Raw genomic sequence first — 25,401 nt, 5'->3', positions numbered from 1 at the left:
TTTGTCTTTTTAGCAACCATATTGCATTTAATTGATTGACTATGCCACCATTTGACAGTATCTATTGAAAGTTACTCATTTTTCTTCCTTTTTTGGCTAATATTAACAGTATTGAAGTAAGTATCTTTGTACATTTTTGCTAGTGTATCTGTAAAATAAATTTCAAAAAGTGAAATTTCTAGGTCAAAAGGTAAACATGTATTTAGTTTGGAAAATTATAGCCAAATTGTTCTGCAAAATAGTTATACAAGTTTACATTTATGTCTTAAGTGTTATTTTAATCTTTGTTATTCTGCAAAAAAATCAGTTAAATTTGTATTTTTTTGGTAAGCAGTGAGGTTGAGCCTATTTTTATTAATTATTGACCATTTATATTTATCTCATATATTACCAGGTCTTTCTTGTCAATTGAGTCTTTGTCACTTCTTTATTGATTAGTAGGAGTTCTTTATATATGATGGATAATAGTCCTTATTGTATGTGGTATATTTTTGCCTAGTTGCCTTTTTATCTTTTTGCTTTGCTTATGGAGTTTGTTAAGGTTTTTTTCTAAGCCAACGTTTTTAGTTTTTATGTAGCCAAAAATGCAATTTTTTTTAGTTTCTACTCTTATTGTCATGCCATAAGTCCCTCCCCACAATTATGCATATGTTCTCTTTTATTTTCTTTTAGTGCCTTTATGATTTTTTTTTAACTTTTAAATGATAACATTTGGAGAGTTGTCTAGAATTACATAGTACAATGGCTGAACAATGTTGAGGGCTGAGTTGTGGTTGATGATAATTTGTTTGTAGGAGCAACAATATGTTAGCCAGGGACAAGCCAGTCAGCTGGGTTTATCCAACCTTGCAGTGTTTCAGGCAAGTACCTTAAATGGACAGTGGGACCTAGCAGATTAGGAAAACACAATGAAATGTTGGACCATGACCTTCCAGCAGTTAGGTTGAGAAGTGAAAACAAAACAAGGGCTAATAGGAAGAAAGGAAAGGATAAATGGACTGGAAGCCCTACAAGATTTTTTTTAAGGTAAGAAAGGGAATTATTTTAGTAAGATGCTTAAAAAGATAGGAGGTTGTGGTCAAATTGGGGGAATGTCTAAATTTATTGTTTCAAAAGAATGCTGCAATGTCCAGAGTAAAACATCAAGAACGGGCAGGTGAAATGGACTGGAATAAAGGGGCATTGTAGATCAAGGAATCTAGCAGTCAGACCCTTGGATAGGTTATTCATGGGAATGTTGAAGACTCCCAGGATTATAGTTGGACTTGAGTAGAAAGAAGCATCTTTTGAATATCTGATTCTTCTTTCACCAACACCTTTGTCAACCTTTATTTATTTTTGAGAGACTCATCCCCCGTTACTAAAAATAAAAAGTCAGTTTATCAAAAAATGTGAATGAAGTCAGAATCAAAATAATACCACCCTCCTCACCTCCACTTGCTTCTGGAAAAATATTTGTATTTGGGTTCTTTTTTAATGTGTGATAGCAGCTAATAATATATGTAAAGCACTTAGCTCATGCCTAACACATAGTCAGTACATTTTTGCTGTTATTATATTAAAGGGAGATGATTTACATATGCTTTAAAATTGGTATTTGTTAAGTATTTCTTTCAAGTTAAGATTTGGAATTTTGGCAGCCTTGGTCCAGAATAAATGACCAGGCAGCTTCAACATGAACTTGTTTCTAGAACCCCAGAAGGGCTGGGAATACATATAAGAAGCCCATACTCAAGGCCTGGGAAAGTAGAAAGAGGCAAGGAAGGAGAGGAGAAACTAGAAAGAAGTTGGATTAGATAGATGAGCAAATACTGGTTAGTTCTCTTTCCTCTCACCTTGACACATGTGCCCATTCAGTCACCAAGACATGAGAAGCAGTAAATCCTGGGTGAGGCTTAAGCACCCTCTGGTTATTTTGTAGTGAACAAACTAACAGCTAAGATTTTTTAGAACCACTCACTTAGAGAATCAGCTTTTAGAACTTGCAGTTCTTTTTTTCAGTACATTGGTGGGAAATGTCATGGGGAAGAGGAAGGGCTTGTGAATATTTTATAAGATTTTTAACTTTTTTTCAATCTGGAAAATACAGTGGAAATGGAAAATAATTGTAGAAAGAACGTAAACAAGTAAATGGAGGAATTTAAGATTATTATCAGAGTCTTTTATCCTTCCTTTCTTTACCCACTCAAAATAATTATTCATTACTTATGTTGTCTTTAAAAAGAGAAAACCTAAATTCTTTACTGCTAAAGTTTATATTGATTTTATAAATTTAAAAAAAAACTAATATAAGCCTTAAATATAACCAGGCTATTCTGTAATCTGATACCATCTTTGCTGAGTGAAGCTCAAAATAAATTAGAAAACTTATCAGTACTCTTTAATATAGGACATTTCTGATGAGAAATATTACAAACATGAAATCTAAAAGGATGTAAGTCAGTGATGAATTAAATACCTCAGAGCCATATGACCTGAGACTTATTTCTGTTGTCTGCTCACAATGAGGCACTTTACAGAAATATAACTCTTTAGTTGCTACTTGCACAATTTCAACTGAAGTTTTAAATTAGAAAGTGTAAAAGCAATGATCCTCACTATAACACTTCAACGTACAGCAATATTGTAAGAAATATAAATGCTACAAACTGGTTTGTTAAGGTAGTTAAATATCATGAGAGTGGCACTGTTTACCCCCTTTTTAGTCTGTGGTCATTTATTTTAATTTTTACCTGTGTGACTTGGTTGCTAACTAGGATATTTGTTAGTACAAATGATGCAAACATCTGTGTTACGTACTACCAGAAATTCGAAAAGGAAATAAAAAGAACTCTATTCTCCAAAGGACTATGTGACTGGATCTCTTAAAAGCAGATTCAAATAAGAAAAACTCAATCACACTAACTTTAAGTTGTGCTTTAAAACTTTTTACTATTTGTCTGAATCCTGACAAAATGTATACTGAGGGTAGCAAAACATTTGTGTGTACAGGTACAGCTGCACTTCATTGATTCATTTCTCTATTTAACAAATTTTTATTGAGCATATGTTATGTGCTTAAAACAGGAGATAAGTAGTAAACAAGAAAAATGAAGAAGATAGTGATGATGTTAATAATGATAATAACAGCTAGCCTGTATTGAGTGCTACCTATATGTCAGGTATTTATGTCGATTAATCCTCACGGTAACAATATGAGGCAGATTCTAGTGTCATTCCACTTTGCAAGTGAGGGAATAGATTTAGAGAGATCTCACAGCTAGGAAATAGTGCAGCCTGAACTCAAACACTGCAATTCTGACTCCCAGGGCCAGATTCCTAACTAACAACATGCAAATACATTCATTTTCTTCATGGAGCATATGTTCCAGCTACCTGTTTATTTAACAAATATTTATCAAGTGTCTACTATGTGCCAGGCACAGTCCTATGCCCTGAGTTACAGAGAAAAAGAGTTTGACAGGGTCACTGCTATCATGGCTTACACCTTCCAGAGCCTCTAATAGAGGTTTTGTAAAAAGGGAGAAAGTACGCATGTATCAATGCAAGTACTAGACATAATTACAGTAATTAATAACATTGACAAGAATTACTAAACTATTGAAATATAATACAGTTTCTTTAAAAATACGTACTGTGTATTCAGAAAGGGTAATGTTATTTTTACATCTTAAAAGGAATTCATTTTCATCTCTGGTTCAAAATATATATCTTTAAAAAAAAACTTTTAGCCTAATCAAAATTTATTCAAGAGCTGTTCCTTTCTTTCAGTTTAGAAAAAGAGAAATTCGGGGAAATTTTATGTCTAAAAACTGGGACTTTTTACAAGGTGGGAAGTCACCAAGGCCTTGTGTTATCTGAAGTTAAATTTTATCCAAATTTCAGGATTAATATTGCAATGACAAATATTAGTAAGCCACACACATTTTTTCCAATGGGCAAGATCAAATGGCTTGTGAGAAATGTTGTGTTTTTTTTTTTTTTTTAAGTTAGACTGTATCCTAAAATTAAGGGACAAACTATTTAGTACTTTGATGTTTTGTCAAATTTATTAATTATAACAGGTAATATTTTAGAGTATTTGTTACTGAATCATCCTCCTAATTTAAACCTTCTGCATTGGAATAAAAATCTCATTTTGAATTAAAGCTATTCCTTTATGTGAAATAAGCTGAAGCCACTTAAGAGCATTTAAATGAAGAAAACGTTAAATAACGGAATTTCAATATTTACCAAATATTTCACTTATATTCTACATTTAGGATATGTCAGAAATCAAAATTGAAAACTCTTGCCTGAGCAGTTACCATTTGACATTTGGAAAAATTAGTTAATATTTTTGTAAACCACTCTGTATTTGGTTTGTAAATGATCATTTGGACTCCTGGTTTAGATTCCTCTCTTTTCTTCTTATTTTTACTTTGTCATCAGTAGTCTTGTCATTATCATCGTTTAAAATGACACTATTAAGTACAAAAGAATATGCTAAATTCTGGAATGCGAGGCTTGTGCCTGGCCTCAGTGAACTTATGCAATGTAGCCACAAGGGGCAGAAAATATATACTTAAAAGAAAAATAGCAATAAAGAAGATAACAAGTTTACAAAATGTGGTTCAGGTAACTAGCTTAGAGTTTGCATACTGTGCTAATTTGTTGAGAAGATAGAGCCCAAACTGGGTTTTATCAGAGAAGTAACTGGTAATTTTGTGGAGAGAGGAAGGCAATCTAGGCACAGAAAAGTAGTGGATGGGATCTAAGGCAGACCACAGTAAACTCAGCAGCTTTGTGACTGGAGTTTGTTTAAGGAAATTGTGAGAGAAAAAGTTACAGAGAAATTTACAAGCAGTATCTCTAGAGAGTCTAAAGAGTTTTAAGTTTAATTTATAGGCCACATAGAGTCACTGGAGGTTTTGGAACAGGGAAATTTGATGAAAGCAACTCTTTAGGGGGATTATCTTGCCAGTGCATGTGTAGGACGGGTTGTTTCAGAAGACCAGTTAGAATATTACAACAGTCTGGAGCTAGTGTTTCCCAAACTATACAACTGGGAATAGTAATTCTGAGAGCTCAAAATAGTAATAAAGGCGCCTATTTGGGGGATTTTTTTTTCTTGATTGAAAAAAAAGGAAACATTACATATAAAATCTTCTTCTTGGAGATACACTGCACATTAACACATTAAAGGCCTGTGCCAGAGAAATGCATAATTTCACAAACTTATTTGCAGATAAAAGGCTTTGTTTATTGTGTACCTATTCATAAACACATCACTGTGTTCCACTGAAATTACTGGAAATTTTGGTCTTATCAATTACCTACTTATTTATAAATCTATCTAAGAAACAATAGAAGAAAGGGAAAGATAAAACTCAAAACTTCGTTAGAAAGATACTGAGACATCATTTAGTCCAGACCCTGTCTTTAATCTTGGTAATCAGAAACTGAATGTTACCTTTGACTTTGACACCTTTCTGGTCAAATTAAGTAGTGCCTTTAATGACATTTGTGTGCCAATCCTCTTTCCCTCATAAGACCATAAAATACCTAATAATCAGATTAACCTTTGTCTTACCATCGTTGTAATCTCTAAATCTGGCTCATAGTAGGTGGTAGAAAAATACTTGTTGACTTGAAAGTGATGAGAAAACTAAACAGTTTGTGGCATACCTATAATTACATGGATGATAGCAGGATACATTGAAAATAAATGAATTCCAAGAATTACGTTGAAAATTTTAGCTATGAGAGTGAGGAGAAACTTGAAGACAAGATACTTGATATATTCCAGATATAACTCTAAAACTAACTAGCAATTATGATTTTCATCAAATCACTTAAGTTCTCTGAGACTCTGTTTCTTCTAGTTATAACTCTAAAATATTGGGGGAATCTCCACTTTTTATTATGACAAATAATCAAAAATTAACTAGATGTTGTGATTTACATTGGAAATATATTCTTATAAGAGACCATCTTTAAATACACAAGAGTTTTTAAGTATTTACTTCTTTATATTTATACTTAAACAGTATTCCTGAACCTCACAACTTTTTGTTTTCTTATTTTCCTCTTTGTTCCAGGCCTATCAAAGATGATGGAATCTTTGAAAGTGTGTCGATGTGTATGCTTATGTAATATTAGGACTGAAATTTTTAAATCTTAAAATGTGAAAGCTCCAGTTGTCAGAAGATCATAAGTCTTTACTTTTAAGGACTGTTAAAAATCACCTTCTGTGAGATCTCAGCTTTGGGATTTTTTTTGACATTTCAAGACTTAAATTTGAAAGTGTAGAATCTCTATAAATACAACATTACCACAAGCCCAAAAAAGTCAAGAAATGCAAAAGGTTAGATTCTTACTAACTCCTCTCCCACATTATGCTCTAAATTGAGTTATGTATCTTTGAGTTAAATACGTAATCAGGAATACTTTATATGAAATACAGTTTAAGTTATGACATATTAAGTTTTTCTCTTTGAATTTTGGGGCATAAAATTGTGTATGTAAATCATGCAATATCACATTTTTTGCATGTGCCCTTAAGGCTTTTTTATGTTTTCTTCACATAGTCCCCTCATTTACAACTTTATCTTGCTGTGGACTAACCATATGGGAAATCCACTATTTTAAACTTAAGCTATTTTTGTGGTGTTACTGCATAAGAAAATGCCTTTAGAGTAGAAAAATCATATATTTTTTAACCAGATTATATAAATAAAAATTAATTTTTGTCTAGTGGTCATTTCTTAGTTCAATTTGAAGTATATCATTTTTAATTCCTAAATATTTCTAGAAAGCCTCCATTGCCATGGCCAAGTGAAAAATCGAAGATAATAAAGGAGAAGCGCCATGAGACCTGGACATTTTCAACGTGTTGAAGATTTAAAATTATGTGTAATTTACATGAGACATATAAATGAAAGGATAGACTTCACTAAGATTTTTTTTTTTTTTTTGCTTTAAAAATAGGGTATTTCTCTCCTGCAGCAGCATCTCACATCTCATACATATGTGCATATTTAGTTTTCTATGTAGCATTCAGTCCCAAGAACACTAATTATAATTTTAAATTATCAATAAGATATAGGCTTAAAGTACAGTAGATGTTGAATTTCGTATCGCTTATAAGATTCCCTATCTAAAGAAAGCGACTACTTTATGCTTTTATTTTCATTTTTTAGAAATTGTTATGAACTTCATAGTCACTTATATTCCACCTTTTATGTTAAAAACACTCTTTGAATTTGTAGTGTGCAAATAGGTATATGGTTTTTATGTCTAAGAAAAACATTGCCGATGGTAATTCATCTGTGTATCAGGAAACAAGTGAAAACCAACACATGATCCTCAGTTCACATGAGACCATCTCAAAGTGTTTCTTTGAAGTCCCTGTTGGTAATATTTACAAAATGGCTTGCCATTGACTTGTTAGTATGCTCATTACTTTTGTTTAGAAAAAACCTCAGTTATATTGCTTTTTTTTTTTTTAGACGAAGTCTTGCTCTGTTACCCAGGCTGGAGTGTAATGGCCCACTCTCTGCTCACGGCAACCTCCACCTTCTGGGTTCAAGCGATTCTCCTGCCTCAGCCTCCCTAGTAGCTGGGATTACAGGCGCCTGCCACCACGCCCAGCTAATTTTTGTATTTTTAGTAGAGACGGGGTTTCACCATGTTGGTGAGTAAGACCAGGAGTAAGCTGGTCTTAAACTCCTGACCTCAAGTGATCCACCCACCTCGGGCTCCCAGAGTGCTGGGATTACAGGCGTGAGCCACCGCACTCAGCCACATTTAGATTTTTGCTTGTTTATTTGTTGTCTTTGAAATATTTCTTCTGCCAACCTTGATTATGATTGCCCTAGCAAGAGTTTACCAAACAGTAGTTCCTTAGGTGTCCTGCTATTTTCCTAAGAAATCTTCACTTGGAATTTTATATTTCTCTTCTGATGGAAGGATAACTGAATTCTATAATTTTGTTGTCTTTTACATTTGATACGATACAGACAGTCATGTTGAAGCTTCTCAGGAACTAAAATGCGATTTCTATAGTAGGTTCAGCTTTGGGAACCATATAAAAAAGTTAACACTTCTCTGTATAACAAACAGTATTGTCTGGCGTTTGGTGCCATATTAGAGCCATCTCTTATCAGTGAATTTCCCAAAGAATATGCTGCTCTTTTTGCATAATGGGATTATTTCTAGGAATGACTCTCTTGACCCAAGATGTGCTACCCTCTCAAAACACATTTGGGTCCTTTAAGTATTTTCAATGTGCTTTGCAATCATGCTCACTCAATATCCACTCAGTTGTTCCATTGTTATTCTGATATACATAAACATTCGGCTACACAGTGGGTAAGAGGTAGAAGTAGCACTGAGATCCCCAGGACAGAGACCGAGGCCCAGTTTGGTCTCTCCTTGGCTAAATTCCATTTTGGACAGCTCACTGTTTTTCTTTGATGTGTAGGGTTTAATTGCTTATCCCTAAACATAAGGCTCAATTGGTGGGAGCTTGTGCAGGGGGAGCCATTTGCCCTTTCCTGAATTAAAAAACTGAACATCATTAACAGTTTATTTTTGCAGAGAACCATGCTGCAAGTGGGATACAAAAATGTTATTTTTGACTGCCCCGTTTTGTCCAGGCTAGTCCCTGATTTATCTCATGACCTCACAATAGCCTCTCGTGCCCGCCTGGCCACAAAGCTTGATTATTTTGTAATTTGATCTTAGTGGGGATTCCAGCCGTGCTTCCCTGCTCGTGGGCAGCAGAATGTGGCAGCATGCCTGCTCACTTGCCTGAGCGGCTATGATCAGATTACACCTTCTCAGCGTTTTTTATATTGGCTGCCTACAAAGTTCAGAGAAGCTTGAAGTCAGCCCACTTGAGTTTTACAGCCCTTAACAGAGGGAGACAGAATAGGAATCTTGGTCTCATCTGTGTCTACTGTTAAGACAGTCAAAGAGTCACTCAATGCTGAATATCTGTATCTTTAATTTTTTTTACATGAACTTTTGTGCATCATGTGATTTCCAAAAACCACTTTTCAAACTTTGTTATTTTTAGAGCTGGCAATTGAGTTTTAACTTTTATCTTTTAGATATTTTGATAATATGTTAAGAATCTGCATAAAAGATGGGGAAGTTTTACTTTTCATTGTTGTTAATAGCAGATCATTGCAGGTCATCTTAATTAGGAAAGCACCCTTTTCTCCATACTATTCTTTCAGCCAGATATGCCAGATATTCGTAGGATGATGATATTTGTCGACATCTTTATGAGATAACATGACTGCATCCTCTTGAGGTTACAGAAGGAAAACACAGTGTCCAATCTGGCACTGTGACATGGTGCGGGAAATTGAGAACCCATACTGCTTTCATTTCCTTCACCCAACGAGCAGTCATTGAGCACCAAAAATGTGCAGGCCCTCTGTGAGGCACTGGTGATGCAGCAGTGAGCTAGATACATGGTCCCTGCTCTCTTGGAGCTTAAAATTTATTCTTGGAAACAAGATTTCTTATACTGTATATTTGTTTAGCAGCTTTTAAGAATTATATTAGAATAATTTCAGATTTTTTAAATGTGAACTAGAGAGTTGAAAAGGTCTTAGGAGTTCATTTTATCCAGCCTCCTTCCTTGTACAATGAGGAATCGCCCCCCTATGGTATTTGTTCATATGAGTGAACAGAATATGCAATTCATGCTTCATTGTTCAGAATGAAGAAATCATGATTATAGGTTAAGATATAATTTAAAATCCAGCCAAAGTTCGATTAAAAACAGTTTTGTTTTCTGACATTATCATTCATACGTTCAGTGGACCAGCAAGAAAGCTTGCAAAATGAAGCATAAACAATGTGGTGCCAGTTTGCTTTAAAATCCCTAATATATGTTTTGTAAACAAAGCTTATAAAACTTAGTACTCTACTAATTAAATAACAAGAAAGATTTTATGACTACATGAAAAGCCAGAATGTAAAATATCTTCAGGGGAACAGGTGCTGTAATGACATCACTGTGTGTCACACAGCATTTTTTTTTTCTTGATACTTGTACTTGGTCATAATGGAAAGAAATTGATTCCAAATGTGTTTTCTTGACCCCCTTCTCCATTCATGTTAGTGCCTAACCTTAAATGATGTTTCTACAATCTTGGTTGTATTTACAGTAATTATATGCATAATGTAGCATATTATTGTCCAGACTTCCTGTTTAATCAGTACAGAGCTTCTTACAAGTGCAGCTGAAAAGGGCAAACAAAATTAAAGCTTTATATACCAAAACAAGTTTGATTTGCTAAGCTCCCAGCATTCCAAAGTACACAAATTTGTTCCACTAAGTTTTCCGATGGCTTGCAGATGGGCAATGATTAATCAGAGAGCTAACTGTGAAGTAGTTTGCAATTAAACTGGAAAGCTCTGAAGCATGCTAATTGAATCAGAAAATTAGAGACACTGAACAGTAATTGGCTATTTCTCATGCAGCAGGTGCCAGGCCACTCATCTGTGGAACAAGGTATTTAAGGCACATTAGCACTAGTAAAAATACTTCTTGATATGGAACAGTTAGATTTTCTGCTCATTTTCACCATGGATGTCAAAACATACAGCTGTGCTATCTGGTACTTGCAATTCATGTTTGAAGAATTTAAGTTAGGTAAACATATGGGAGAAAAGTAGTGGGCAACCTCTAAGCACTCAGGAAGCATTTTAGAAGAGAAACCAAAAATGAGGGGCTGAGTGAGGTTTTTGTTTTTTCAACTCAATCACTTTTGCTTTCTTATACATATTTAGAAGTTGAATTTTCTGTTTAGTGTTAGTTTAAAGCAACAACAGTATAAATCTAGTACTGCTGTGAGCTTAGTAGATACATAAAGCCAATTCATATCATATCTCAGCATGAGTTTATATCTTCTAATTAGTACCACCATTTTATAGAGTGAGCACATGCTATGAAAATTTGTTTGCCATGCCAACAGGGACCAGGACATGTAGTTTTTCTTTAGTAGAATGATCTGCTGTAGGATCATGAACAACCGTAACCTAGCCAGTGGGTAATCAGGCAAGTGTGAGATTTAATAAGTTCAATTGTAGAGGTTTGTTTTAATAATAATCATTTTCATATTATCAAGGGTGGGGCATATGACTTCTGGTTCCCATTGCTTTAATTAGCATTCAGTATTGTTATTAGAAAGTGAAAAGTACAAATGAAAATGAAAATATACTAAACTATACTGGTTGAGAAGCAGAATATTACAGTATTCACATGTTAATCATTACTTAGAAAATAGTGAGTTTGAACCAAGAGACATAAATTATAAATTATAAATTGTAAACAGTGCATAGGGGATATGTTATAACTGTGTCTCATTTAAAATTAAGACAGGGAGTTTTCTCTGCACAAATAATGTTCCTTCATTAAGTTTTAAAGTCTCCTTTGTAATGTTTTATTAAGAACATTCAGCAACATGATACCAAAAAAGGTTTTAGGTTGAACACACAGTTTGTAAAAAAAATATAGCACACTACAAGCATAATGCTTTATGTCTTCAAGCTATACATTTTTTTAAGTTAAAGCAAAAGCTCCTCTTTGGCAGGCCTCCTTCTCTACCCCCAATAAACCATGTGCATTTTGCATTATTGAGTCTGAAAGCAGTTCTGAAACATTTACATGATCAATGTCTTTGGCTTGAGGGATAAAGTTTGCTCTTCCATGGACAAGTGAGAACATATTGATCATTTTATTCTATTTGCTATTTCTAAATTCAATATACCTCTTGAGTCGATAAGCGAGATCGAGAGCATATTCTTTTTTGTATGTGCCTGGTTGTAGCTTGTTCTCAAGATCCAAGATACATTTTTGATTAATCACGAATGCTCTGAGGTCATGGAGAGCAAATGTGTTTGTGGAGTGTCAGCTGATGCTGTCAGATAAATGTCTTAAGCTTAGCCAGGGTTCATGCCCCAGATTTAGGCCGTGCCAAATGTCTCCCCTTGTTGAGGAAGATAACAGCTACACTGGAGGCGACTGAGCTGTTTGTTCACTGAAAGGGCTGACCTTGCCATATGGGGCTACAATCAGGTGAAAGAAAGAGTGTAGATGTTTTAATTGAAACTTTACAAATTTCAGCTTTCCATTTGATTCCCATGATCTTGTTTCCACTAACTTACATTCTTGGTGTTATATGTCTTGTCTGATTATAACTATGTTGCTTAAGTGTTTCCGATTAGACTCCTTAAGATAAATGATCCCTCCAATATTGTTCTTGGTGTATTCTGAGAGTATTTTGGCACTATCAGTATGTTATTAAAATACTGAAAAGTCATGAAAATATTTATTAGAATAAAAGGGATATGTTTCTCTTTGAGTATGTGCAGTAGAGATTATTCTTGCTTTGCAGTTTTTTTCAAATCCACTAAATTAAAAAAATATGTTCTGGCAAAAAGAGGTCATTTGTGTTAATGACCCTTGTCCATGTAACTTCTTATCTTCAGAGGACTCGTTTAATCACATTTACCCCCACTTACAGTAATTTGTCTTCTTTTACTAGACAGAGTCTATAAATAGGAAATAATGACAAACCTAAACTAACACCTGGAGAATACTTTTTACGGAGGCTTTCCCTGTTTGAGACTAAAGGCAGTCAGAATAATCATATGGTGATGCATAAATAAGTGAACTCTCTATGGGTTGTTTGTGGGCATTTGCTGCAAAATACATTCTTTAAACGAAGTGTCTTTCTTCTTTCCCATGCCAACTTGTTCTTTTCTCTGGAGAAGTTGGTGTACTTTTCTTTCCTTCCTCCAAGAAGTTCATACTGCTATGGGCAAATCATCAGTGCTAATTTGACACAATAATGCTGAAAGAGAAAAGAAAGAGAGAGAAAAAAAGAAAGAGAGAGAGAAAAAAAAGAGAAGAGAGAAAGAAAGAACACATCTGTCGTGAACTCCCACCAGATCTCTTGAAAATGAGACATTTTAAATATTTTATGCTGAACACAAAGACTCTTGAGTAAATGGTTTTATATTCTGTGTCCCAAAACAAAACTGTCAGGGTCAGTAAGCAGTGCTGCTTAAAAACTGTCTATTTTTAATTATTTCATTTAAAATTACCTCACACTTGAAATGTAGATTCTGTTGGCTATCTATAAAATCTACAGTGTAAAGTAGAAAAAGGAAATAGAACTAGAAGAAAATAAAAGAGATTCTATTAACTTCAGAAACTTTTCCTTTATCAAGTGATACTTTAAAAAATATTATATTTCATTATCTAGAGACAATTATGTTTCATGTGTGTTGGCATTAGTGAACAAAATGAAGTTTGGTTTGGTTTGGTTTCTGCAGTAGCTAAAGTTACAAATAGACCAAGTAGAAATGCGAGAAACTGAGGATAACATCCATGGTCAGACATTAAACTTCTGGTGATAGGATTAAAAGGGCCAAGTCAGATCGTGGTTTTCTATAATTTTCTATTAAAGACTAATAATAGCTAATGCCAAAATCATATTTGTAAACCATAGTTTTAAGTGTAAATGTAGAATTTTAAAATTCTATTTTCTTCAAATTTAAGCACAGTTTAGTTCTGGACTAAATTTTATGGGTTTTCTTTAAGTATTCCTTGCCCATCATTAGTTGTTTTTTCTTCTTTATCTCATTAGCTTAAATTTTTTAATGCACTAAAATATTAGTGATGCATGCCGGGCGTGGTGGCTCATGGTTGTAATCCCAGCACTTTGGGAGGCTGAGGCAGGTGGATCACAAGGTCAGGAGATTGAGACCATCCTGGCCAACATGGCGAAACCCCGTCTCTACTAAAAATATAAAAATTAGCTGGGTGTGGGGGTGAGTGCCAGCTACTCAGGAGGCTGAGGCAGGAGAATTGCTGGAACCAGGGCTTCAGAGGTTGCAGTGGGCCAAGATGGCGCCATTGCACTCCAGCCTCGTGACAGCGAGACTCCATCTAAAAAAAAAAAAGAATATTAGTGATGCATACAGCAACATTTCTATCACTACTTTTTTAAGACTACTGCCAAAAGATGGTTAACCCTTTAGTTAATATTATTCTCAGTCCCCATCATTTTAAAAGTATTGAACATTGTCATGCCCAAGTCAGATGTAGGAAGAGACTTGGGATTGTTTGACTTTTCATATGTAAATATGTTGTGTTATTTAGAAGACTGATAATTGATAACAATACAATAAAATTCTTCTTTAAGATTTGGAGCTAATTCTCAATACGACTTAGACCCACCTTTGGAAGGGAACAATAAAATAAACTGATCTTAAGCAGAACTCACTCGGCCATTCCTCAAAGTTACTATCTCCTTAGACAGTACTTACTAGCATACTTACTTACTTACCAGTTCTTTCCATTGAAATAAATTAGTTTTAGTATGTCTGTAACATTTCTATTTTTCTTCACACTATCTTCTACCTTTATCCTCTTCCAAGCTACTTTATTTTCCTCCCATTTAAAGTTTTAAGTCTTAATGATTATTTATTTCAGTGACCAATTATAAAAATCTTAAAAATGAGTCAGTACATTACAGTGGTATTTTTTCCAAACTTTGATCCTCTTTTTTAGTATAAGAGCTCGTTGAAAAATTGAGGGGTCATCTCAAAAATTCTGGAAAGAAGTATTAAATGTCCAAAAATTTTTTTGTAAATCAAATTTTGCTTCATTTTTTAAATAACATGAAGTCTGACGGTATTTCCAATTATCAATTAGAATTGTAAATCCTACTTTTTATTAATCAAATATTGGAAATGATTTCAATATACATAAGGGTTTTTTAAGGATGTGAATCCTCAGCTCTTATTATTTGACATTTAGAAAAAATTTTCAAGTAATATTGTAATTCTGTGTTAGTTCACTGTATCATCTAAAATGACTTATTTACATTTGGGCTTTTATCTTTATTCTTTACTTCACGTATCAAAAAAAAACAAGGCTGGATTTTATACTGTGCTTCTTTATATTCTGTACTTTTGAGTTGATTACAAAACGCATGGTAAAATAATTGTTGACAATTACTACTCAATAACAATTGATACACAGAAATGATGACAGTGTATATTTATTTTCTTAGACTAATCTGGCTTCTTTAAGATTCTGGAAGGTTTGAAATTACCAGTACCCTGTTGAATAAAATATATGGAAAATATCTTGTTTTGAGGGTTTATAATGCTTCCCTTACTAATGAGGAAAACAATTCATCATTTTCAAGTGCATGATCAGTGTCGGCATTTTGTATATCACAATGAAAGTCCTGAAATAGTGGCATTCCGGATGCTCCTGTGAGGAGACAGACTAGTCAATTATAAGAAAATCACTTTCCTCTTATACTTTTATAAAAATTCTAGCAGGAAAAAATAATTAGAAAATTATTTTAAATAGTACAATTGTAAATGAAAGTAATTTGGAACATTTCAGCATTGTAAAGTGTATAATCACCATTGCATTTTTATACATAAACAGAGGATTGACTGTAGTCTTTGAGAAAATCTGTCCCTTTCTAGACTCATAATTTTTTCATAATCAGAAATGTACAAGAAATATTATGTTTGTAAGTTCTCATTACTCATTAGGCATAACTAAATACAACATGTAAAGAATGAGATTGTGCTTTTAATTGTTCCTATGTGAAAGAATATTCATTTTGTGGGAATTTAATCTGCTGTTTTTTTCCTAAACTTAACAACATAGAAGGCCTTTCTAAGTGAAAATAACAGACATGGTACATGGCCCTGAGTTATGCTGAGTATGTTTCCTTTACCTTCAAAAAAGGCTACTGAATTTACTTAAGCCTTGAAAATCATAGGATCACTCTAGGCAGACTGAGGAGGGGCTGCTCCTGTTGAAGGAACAAACGAAGGTGAATGAGCCTGAAGCATGTAGAACAAGGAGGAGATCTAGGCAGAAGCCACATTGCTTAGAGCCTTGGAGCCTTGGAGTCCAAATTTTTATTTTCTTGTAAGTACAGTGGGAAACCACTGAGGGTCTTGAGTTGGATAGTGATCATATCTATTTTAGATTAAAAGTGGATTGGTGGGGGAACAAGCGGGTAAGCAGCTGACCACTTAAGAAGATGGCTCAGTAGCCTAGGCAGGCAATTATGGTGACTTGGATTTTGGTGGCAGGAGTTGGAGACGGGAAGAAGTGTCCAACATAATCATTTAGAGATGGGAAGTGAGGGGATAGGAAGGATGAAAAATGACTCCTAGATTGTTGGCTTGAACATCTGGGTGGTGCCATTTACTAAGATAAGGAAGTCTAGGAGAAGAACAGGTTTGGGAGGGAAAATTGGGAGCAAAATTTTGGCATTTAACCATGCTCTCTTTTTATGTTAGAACCTTTATTTAAGGAAATAGTCTAGAGATCAGAGAGAAGTTTCAGGATAAGAAAGAAAAAATAGCAAGTGCATAACTTTAAAATTTCTTTTTTACCAACATGTGAAACTTCTAACATGACCTAGAAGTTATTTGACTAGAATGTAAGGGTCTAACAACGGTGTGTATGATTAGAATATAAAAGTCACCATTGACTAACGGACTGTGTACACCCTCCAAATTAGCTACTTCTGACCAATGCAGATTTCATTTGTAGTATGCAGAAGTTTGCCTTCTGCATACTGCAATGGGGAAAGGTTTTCCATAGCCCCAACATGACAACAACACGTAATTTGAAAAACAAGTTCTCCTTCCCTTGATTCTCTATTAAAGAATTTTAATAACATTAAGAATCCACAATGTTAATGCTGCCTTACAAATGTAGATACTCTGTTTTATACTTTTTTTAATGGCTGAGTAACCTTTTGCAAATAGGTTTCTCTAGTTAGCCCCATTCAAACCTGAAAACAGTGCCTCTCATAACTTGTCTTGTCAGTCGGGTAAGAAGAAGACATGTCCCCAAATATTAACTAGTTCTTCCCACTTCCATGACATTAGATTTACCATTTAAGTGTTACATTTGTCTGGAAACCACACCCTTAATTGTTGAGTTTTATCACTTTTTAAAAAGGTACTTTGTGTGTGCTTGTTGATTTGTTCATTCACTCACAACTCTAAAGAACAAAGCTGTCTTCTTTGGCAGACTGGTTTTTATTTTCACTTTGTATGGTGTAGGGAATACAGCAGTGGTAAGAACAACTAGAATTAGGAAGGGATAAATGTGGTATTTCACGTCAAACATACAAATTAGGATGACTTTTAAAGTTATAGTTCCATCAACTTATTTTAGATATTTAGAAAGTTCCAAAATCATTATTCAGACATTTGGGGATCACAGGTTTTGGTGTAATTATCAGCTTGCTCTTGTGAACAAAATTATAGGCCAATCCAGTTTTCCCCATGGCAGATCGACAGACCTGGTAGATTGAGTAGATGCAATGTCTGCATTATATATTGACTCTGGTAGAGCTATCCATTGTCTCTTTCGTGGTCTGATGATCAATAAGGAGGGAACTGGATGAATGATAAGAAATGATAAGATGAAGAGAGAAGACTTTGATAAGAATAGCTTTAATCAAAGTATAGTGGTAAAGAAGAATAAAATGCATAATGAAGTGAAGAGGAATATTCTAAATTCATGTACTTATCCTATCCACTGTTCCTAAAACTCAAAAAAACAAATACCATCTTCAATGCACTGAATTAAGTGGACTCAAATTTGCATTTTGTTCTTTGTCTGCCTCTTTGGTAATTTGGAAAGCTTCTGATTTCTTTGTCCTCATGTTGCTTTTAAAAAACACTGTCAGCCAAGGCCCTATCCCCATTCTTTTGTTATTCTTATATATGTGGACTGCCATCTGCCTTGCTTTTATAGATCATAGTCATTTTTGCCTTACTAATTAAACAGCTTTAACAAGCCAGGCATGGTGGCTCACGCCTATAATCCTAGCACTTTTTGGAGGCTGAGTTGGGAGGATTGCTTGAGGCCAGGAGTTCAAGACCAGCCTGGCCAACATGCCGAAACCCTGACTCTACTAAAAAATATAAAAACTAGCCAGGCATGGTGGTGCATGCCTGTAGTCCCAGCCACTCAGAAGGCTGAGGCACGAGCATCGCTTGAACCCAGGAGGTGGCGGTTGCAGTGAGCCAAGATCAGGCCACTGCTCCAGCCTGTGTAAGACTGAGATGCTATCTCAAAATATAATAATAATTTTTTTAAAAGCTTTAAGAATATAATATTTTTATATTGCTTTTCAAATTAGAGTAACTTTTTCTCACCGAAAGAAAAAAATTAGTAGAAAAAGAAATTTAGTGATTGAGATTAGATTGTATAAAATTAAGTGTAGCATCATAAACATTCTAATTTAGTCATTCCTTACTCCTCCTTCACATCCAAACTTTATATCTTTAAAGTCATTAAGAGTGACATTGAGATCTTGTCTTTTGGCAGTGAAATTCACCTTTCAGTTTGCAAGAGCTGTGATATGAATTTACCTATAAATTGGCTCAAAAAACTAATGAATATCACTAGCTAAATTATGGCTTGACTTTTAAAAATGCATTCTTAATCATTTCCAGGCTGAGAATGGTATCTCATGCCTATAATCCCCACGCCAGGAGGATTGCTTGAGGCCAAGAGTTCAAGACCAGCCTGGACAACATAGCAAAACTCTGTCTTTACAAAAATAAATAAATAAGCGAGCTGGGCCTGGTGGCACACGCCTGTAGTCCCAGCTACTCAGGAGGCTGAGATGGGAGGATCACTTGCACCCATGAGTTTGAAGCTGCAGTGAACGATGATCACACTTCTGCTCTCCAGCCTAGGCAACAAAGTAAGACTCTGCCCCACCCCACCACCCCCCACCACCAACCAAAAAAAGAGAATTTCCAACAGTGGGCATCTATCAAGAATACTAAACTAAAACTAGTTTAGGCACTATAAGAGGTTGTAGATATGTAAAAATGGAAGGTATGATTAGTACCCATTAGGAGCTTACGGTTTAAGGAAAATGCAAATTTTGACTTCTACAACTACTAAACAGCCAGAGGTGGGGAAATTAATACTGTAATTTAGAAGAAAGGGTACAAGGAGGTTTCAGCCTAAAGGAGGAGGATGTAAGAAGAAAGGTAGGGGAAGCCATTGGAAGGGTTAAGAAAAACCTCATAAAGGCAGAGAGGAATAATTAAGGAATATTCAGAAACCTGTCACTGCGAGAATTTTTGATGTATGCACCTCATCACCAAGAACTGATAAGACTTAAATCCTACAACTCTTATTATTTTTGGCATTATCTCAAAGTATAGATTGTGATCTACAGTTTACAGATTCATTTCTGGACTCCAAAGGAATAAAAATTTTAAATTTCCTTTTTATGGACCACAAATTATACCACATCTCTTATATTTACAACTCATGAATAAAACTTGTTTTTATGATTTTGGTCTATTGTTATGTGTTGACAGTCCATGTACATAGTTAGGAGCATCTACCACACCAAAACTGGAGCTTTAAGGGAAGGTTTCCTGAACAGTGAGCCTTGAGCCAACCTTAAAGGAATCCAGAATATGCATTGTTAAGTAGGCAGGTAGGTATTCCGGGGGCAGATGGAACATGACTTGCACAAAACTATGGACGTGGTAATGAGGGAATAAAAATTAATTTTATTGATTTGGTTAGTACCTGTCATTAGTTAGAACATTACAATAATCACCTTTGGAATGGCCTGTTAACACAAATTTAATAATAAATCTCCTTTTCTCTGTTAAATGGACCAGGACAAGTATTGTTCATTGCAAGTTCCTATATTTAAAAAAAAAAAAAAAGGATATAGCACTATTTTGATCTTTTGATTAATTTATAAAAGTTAACCTAAGTACCAAGAGGGTCTGGGTTGGAGAATATTAAATACTTTTTTTTCCCACAAGTTCCATGGTATAAAATATGTACCCAGTTTTTCATGAACAAGCCTTTATTAAAAAATCATCCTGACCGATTCATTTCTCATTTTCAAAGTGGGCAATACACCTTCCATATGTCATTCATGTGAAATAACTGTGTGTAATCTGAATAAGATGTAGATGAAAGGATCCGTGAGTCTACGTTTATTAAAATTAAGGTTGAAGTCTTTAAAGATATCTACCCCGGTATCTTGTGTAATCTTCTATCAGGATTGTATCTCCGTTTCAGTTTGTATGACACTACCTGTTTTGAATAGGATAAAGACTCATTGTTACTGTCAGGCCTGTTTTCAAACTAAATATTCATCTAGTCCTTTGTGGCTGCCATTTTTATCAGGCATTCAGAACAGCTTCCCTTTGCTGATCTGCCATTTTCCTGCAAATCACTGTTTCACTTGTATGATTTCTAGTGAGACAAGCTTAGACCTGGCTGCCTTTCTCTCAATAACAGAGAAAAGAAACGTCTCTGGTGCCTATGCTGCAGAGAAAGTTGATTCATGTGTAAATTATCATTTGGCCTTTATTTGCTTGGCCTGTGGAGAGTACACATGCAGATAAAAAGCTCGGTAGGTCAGGGTTCAGTACGTGCAGGTTTCTCCAGTGGCCACAGTGACAGCATTAGAATTGTTGTCACAGATTATCAGACACGCTATGATGTCTTATCATTATTTATTTGCAGTGGTCTGTGTTAAATAAACTCTAACACGGAAAATGCATCTATAGTAATAGAATGCCACGTACCTGACCCCTGTTTGTTTTATCAGCTCACATTCTAAATAATAAAAATTTGTTTGGGTTTTCTTGATGTTAGATCTGACATCTATATGTTTCTGCCATCAATGTTTCTGTCTTTGGTCTATCTCTTCTTTCTTCTACATTATGCTTTAGTTTTATCAAACTTGACTGTTGTCCAAGTTTGTTGTGAACCCTGGGTACTATCTTAGTGACAAATCCTGTCAATTAAGGTAGATGTAAAATGCTGTTTGGGGTGTGTATAGCAGCTTCTAGGCACTATGTGGAAATAGTTATATAAGCTACAGAATCTCTTATCTGTGACTCGGTTTTCTTAAAAGTAAAATCATTTAACACAGACTCATTATTAACTTCACTATTAAAAGAAGTAAATTGTAATTTATTTTTTAGTACATCATGTCAATTCTCTAGGTGTAATAGCTAAATCTGAATTTATAAGGTAAATTATTGAATATACATATGAAACTGAGAAATGCATTGAAGGCCAGGTGCAGCGGCTCATGCCTGTAATCCCAGCACTTTGGGAGGCCAAGACAGGCAGGTTACTTGAGCCCAGGAATTCAATACCAGCCTGGGCAACATGGCAAAACTCTGTCTCTACAAAAAATACAAAAATTAGCTAGGCATGGTAGTGCATGCCTGTAGTTCCAGCTACCTGGGAGGCTGAGGCAGGACGATCATTTGAGCCTGGGAGGCAGAAGCTGCAGTGAGCGAAGATTGTGCCATTGCACTCCAGCCTGGGTGACAGAGCGAGACAGTCACAAAAAGGAAAAAAAGAAATGCATTAATAAATCCCAAAATGATGCGATGACTTCAGTCTGCTTTTACTGTTAAGGTCTTGTAATATCTGTCATAAGTGTAGAGCTAATATATTATACCTATTTGCACAACCTTTATTTATTTGTATAATTCATATTATGTATATTTATTGTCACATTATAAGACTTTTTTTTTTTTTTTTTTTTTTTTTTTTTTGAGACGAAGTCTCGCTCTGTCGCCCAGGCTGGAGTGCAGTGGCGCTATCTCGGCTCACTGCAAGCTCCACCTCCCGGGTTCATGTCATTCTCCTGCCTCAGCTTCCCGAGTAGCTGGGACTACAGGTGCCTGCCATCATGCCCGGCTAATTTTTTGTGTTTTTAGTAGAGATGGGGTTTCACTGTGTTAGCCAGGATGAAGCCATATTATTTTTTAAAGTATGTTATAGCCCAGGTGTGATGGCCTCTAACATACTTAAAAAAATAATATGCCTATAATCTCAGCATTTTGGAGGGCCAAGGCAGGAGGATTGCTTGAGGCCAGGAGTTTGAGACCAGCCTCACCAACATAATGAGAACCTGTCTGCAAAAAATTTAAAAAACTTAGCCAGGCATGGTGGCGCGCACCTGTAGTCTTAGCTACTTGGGAAGCTGAGGCGGGAGGATCCCTTGAGCCTAGGAGTTTGAGGCTGCAGTGAGCTATGATCATATCACTGCCCCCCACCCACCCCAGCCTGGGTGACAGAGCAAGACCCTACCACTAAAAAAAGTATAAAAATAAAAAAAAGAGTATGTTAGAACCAATGGAGTATGTTTTATAAGGCCTACCTTATCAGAACACTATTGATAAATGAACGCTTTGGAAAGCTTTCCTCTTATTATAATAAAATTAAATGAGTTAAATTACGCAGTTAATATTACAAAATACTACCTTTATTTCTTTCTAAAAATAATCACTATTGAAGAAATTATATTTAGAAACAAATTTATTTCACTTGGCCAAAAAGGTATAATATTTCATTGTAACTTCTGATATTCCATTAGGGAAACAATGCACTATTTATTTAGAGTATACTTGTAATTGTAATTAACTATATGGAAATTACATTTAGCTAATTATCACCAAGACCTGAGCAAATAGGATGATCTTCCTTCCTTTGCTTTCTGCTGTGCCTCTCACCACAGAAGCCCAGTTGAGATGTGAAGGGGGGCCAATCCCATTCCATCATCGTACATGCCCTTAGACAACTCTTTCCCTGTGCAGTCTATCTGATAGCCTTTTTTTATATTCCATGTGGAACAAGGGAGAGATGGGTGTATATTCAGCCTACCCATCTATCTCACCTGATCAGTTGAAATAGCTTCCTTCCTCATTTCCTCCTAATTTCCCTACTCCACTCCTCCTAGGCTGAAATAATTTACCAAGTTTAGCCCAAATGGAAAAGAAAAATACAGGAGGAAACTTTTAGCTTTCCTTCAGGGGAAGGGGAATGCTAAAGCTCACCTACCTTACCTTTAGTCTCAAATAATAACTGTATAGAAAAGTTTAAGTTTGTAACCTGTAAAAACAGTTTGGCGCAGGTAAGCAAATTGTTTTATCACTTGATTGACTGCAGTTTGTATAGTTTGGTTTTAACCAGGAAAGAGACTGGAGGGAAATAGAAGGGATTTGCTGACAGAATAAGAGAGTTGGTGCTGTGATTTGAATATGTCCCCTCCAAAATTTAGGTGTTGTCAGTGTAACGGTATTGAGAGGTGCGGATTTTGTGGGGTGATTGAGTCATGAAGGTGGGGTCCTAGTCAATGCAATCAGGTTCCCTTTATAAAAGGGCTTGATGGAGGGAGTTTGTTCCTCTTGTCTGCTTTTTGCCACATGAGGACACAAGAGTTTCTCCCTTCTGGAGGACACAGCCCTCGTCAGACAACCAAACCTGCCAGCACCTTGATTTTGGACTTCCCAGCTTTCAGAACTGTGAGAAATAATTTCTGTTCTTTTCAAATTACTCAGTCTCAGCTATTTTGTTGTAGCAACACAAACTGGTCTAAGACAATGGAGTAAAACTCAAAAGATGGAGTTACAAAAGAGCAACCTTGCTTAACGCCATCTACCATCTACCTAGTGATCATCACTACAGAGTTGGAGCGATGGCGGGACAGTAATTGTAATGGGGGTTGTCCTGTCAGTGCTCCTGGCACACATGAAAAATTGTGAGAAAAAGATATAATTCTGTTTGTACGTTGGTTAACTGATGTCTTACTAAAGACAGTTAGGTGTGTAGGTGTGTATAAATATATTTTATGTATATGTGTATGGTATATAGCATACAAACATAACATTTAAGTGTAAGTATCAACAGTTGTGGCAGTTTTCCTAAGATATATCTTAACGCATCTGTGTTGAGATAGGCATGCTATAATTATGACAATTAAAGACACTTAAAAGTAGCAAGCAGATTTGTTTTTATACGTAATAATTTATTTACCCTGGTAGCTGAACTCAATACAGTATCTCCTTTTTAGTTTACTCTTATCCAGTATGGGATAACCTGTTTTCATGGAACCCTTTTGTCTACAAGGAACAGAGACCTACTCAGCTAACCCAACCCCTAACACTTGGAATGAATTTATAGTTTGTCTCCTAAAGAAGATTCTTACAGAAAGTACGTAAGAACTAGATTTCACCCTGAAATCTTAACATAAGCCAATTAGACTTCATAATGTTGCTCTAATGTGAAATGAATCTGGTATGGGGTATTGTGAGAGTACTCATCATCTTGTGATTAGAACGTCATTGAAAATTAATATTGATCTACAAAACAGCTACTCTTGCGACTTAGCTCTCATGAGACATATGGTATTTCTCTAGAGTGGTCTCTATCTCTGATTCCTTGTTTTACTTACCTGCTGACCAGCTTCTTCCCCTTACTTACTCTTTCTGCCCACTCAGTACTTTAGCAGATGCATGGCCTTCAGATCCCTGTAGTCTGACTTGACTTCCTGACTTTTCAGCCACAATCATCCACTGGTCTCTTGGTATCATACATTTAAATTTTAAGAAAATTATTTTTTCTTATCTTTTTCCTCTAGAGCAAGCTTGTCCAACCTGCAGCCCAGAATGTGGTCCAACACAAATTCGTAAACTTTTTAAAAACATTATGAGAGTTTTTTGTGATTTTTTTTTTTTTTTTTTAGCTGATCAGCTATCATTAGTGTTAGCCTATTTTAGGTGTGGCCCGAGACAATTTTTCTTCTTCCAGTGTGGCATGGGGAAGCCAAAAGATTGGACACCCCTGATAGGTGATGACCCTCTGAATAGGCTGTACTTAGTTTTGTGTCCCTTCCTGATTTCAACAGCTGTGGATAGGAGGTGTAGGGTAATGTGAAACAAAAGATGACCCCTTACTCCTGTCCCCGAAACGGGTCTATAAGCAATGTAGCTTCACTAAAAGGAGTGATTGGTGAGCAGGTACTATGATTCATACTTCTCATATATAATCTACCTTAAACAAATTACTGTCCCTGGTTTGGGGCACCAAACCATTAACATGACCCATTGCTTAAATGTTACTTCCTCAAAGAAATCCCAGACTACACGCTGTATATGCTGCTAGCGTATGCTCCCATAGTACTCTGTATTTCTACAAGCATAAAGCTCATCAGTGTTATCTTACTACTTATGCTATGCCTTTCTTCTCTCACAAACTGTCGAGGCCTGTGAAAACAGGGGCCATGTCTTTCTCGTTCACCATTCTGTCACCTGTACCTGACCTAGTGCTTGGCTCATCATCAGTGTCCAAACATTTGTTAAGTTATTTAGTTATTAAGTGCCTTAATCCTACAGGAATCAACTGTTTTAAATTATAGGCTTAATAATCTTCCAAAACCCAGCTCTCCCGCTAGAACATTTCCACTTCTGACAGTGACATTATCAGTACCCCTCAGATAGGGCAGACTCTGACTAATCTCTTTCCAACATCAAGGCAGTCAT

The 25,401-nt window shown here is 35.5% G+C and overlaps 1 protein-coding gene across 11 annotated transcripts in view; it reads left to right on the top strand.

Moving 5' to 3' along the window:
* The window catches only part of ARB2A (ARB2 cotranscriptional regulator A), a 500,239-nt gene that overhangs the window by 417,541 nt on the left and 57,297 nt on the right, over nucleotides 1–25,401 (top strand). The window contains exon 11 of one of the 11 annotated variants that reach the window (XM_063665007.1): nucleotides 18,526–18,654. The exons of 9 other annotated variants lie outside the window; for them this stretch is intronic. In XM_063665007.1, coding sequence (XP_063521077.1) covers nucleotides 18,526–18,530 — 5 coding nt within the window. In that variant the 3' untranslated portion in view covers nucleotides 18,531–18,654. Of the gene's footprint in view, nucleotides 1–12,777; nucleotides 14,929–18,525; nucleotides 18,655–25,401 lie in introns of those variants that run through there. One more of the 11 variants, XM_063665004.1, reaches the window with a different exon arrangement.

Source organism: Pongo pygmaeus, chromosome 4 (assembly GCF_028885625.2).
Source record: "Pongo pygmaeus isolate AG05252 chromosome 4, NHGRI_mPonPyg2-v2.0_pri, whole genome shotgun sequence".
NCBI classification, from domain to species: domain Eukaryota; kingdom Metazoa; phylum Chordata; class Mammalia; order Primates; family Hominidae; genus Pongo; species Pongo pygmaeus.
Note: the sequence above shows the minus strand (reverse complement) of the source record. Positions and strands in the feature narration are given on the sequence as shown.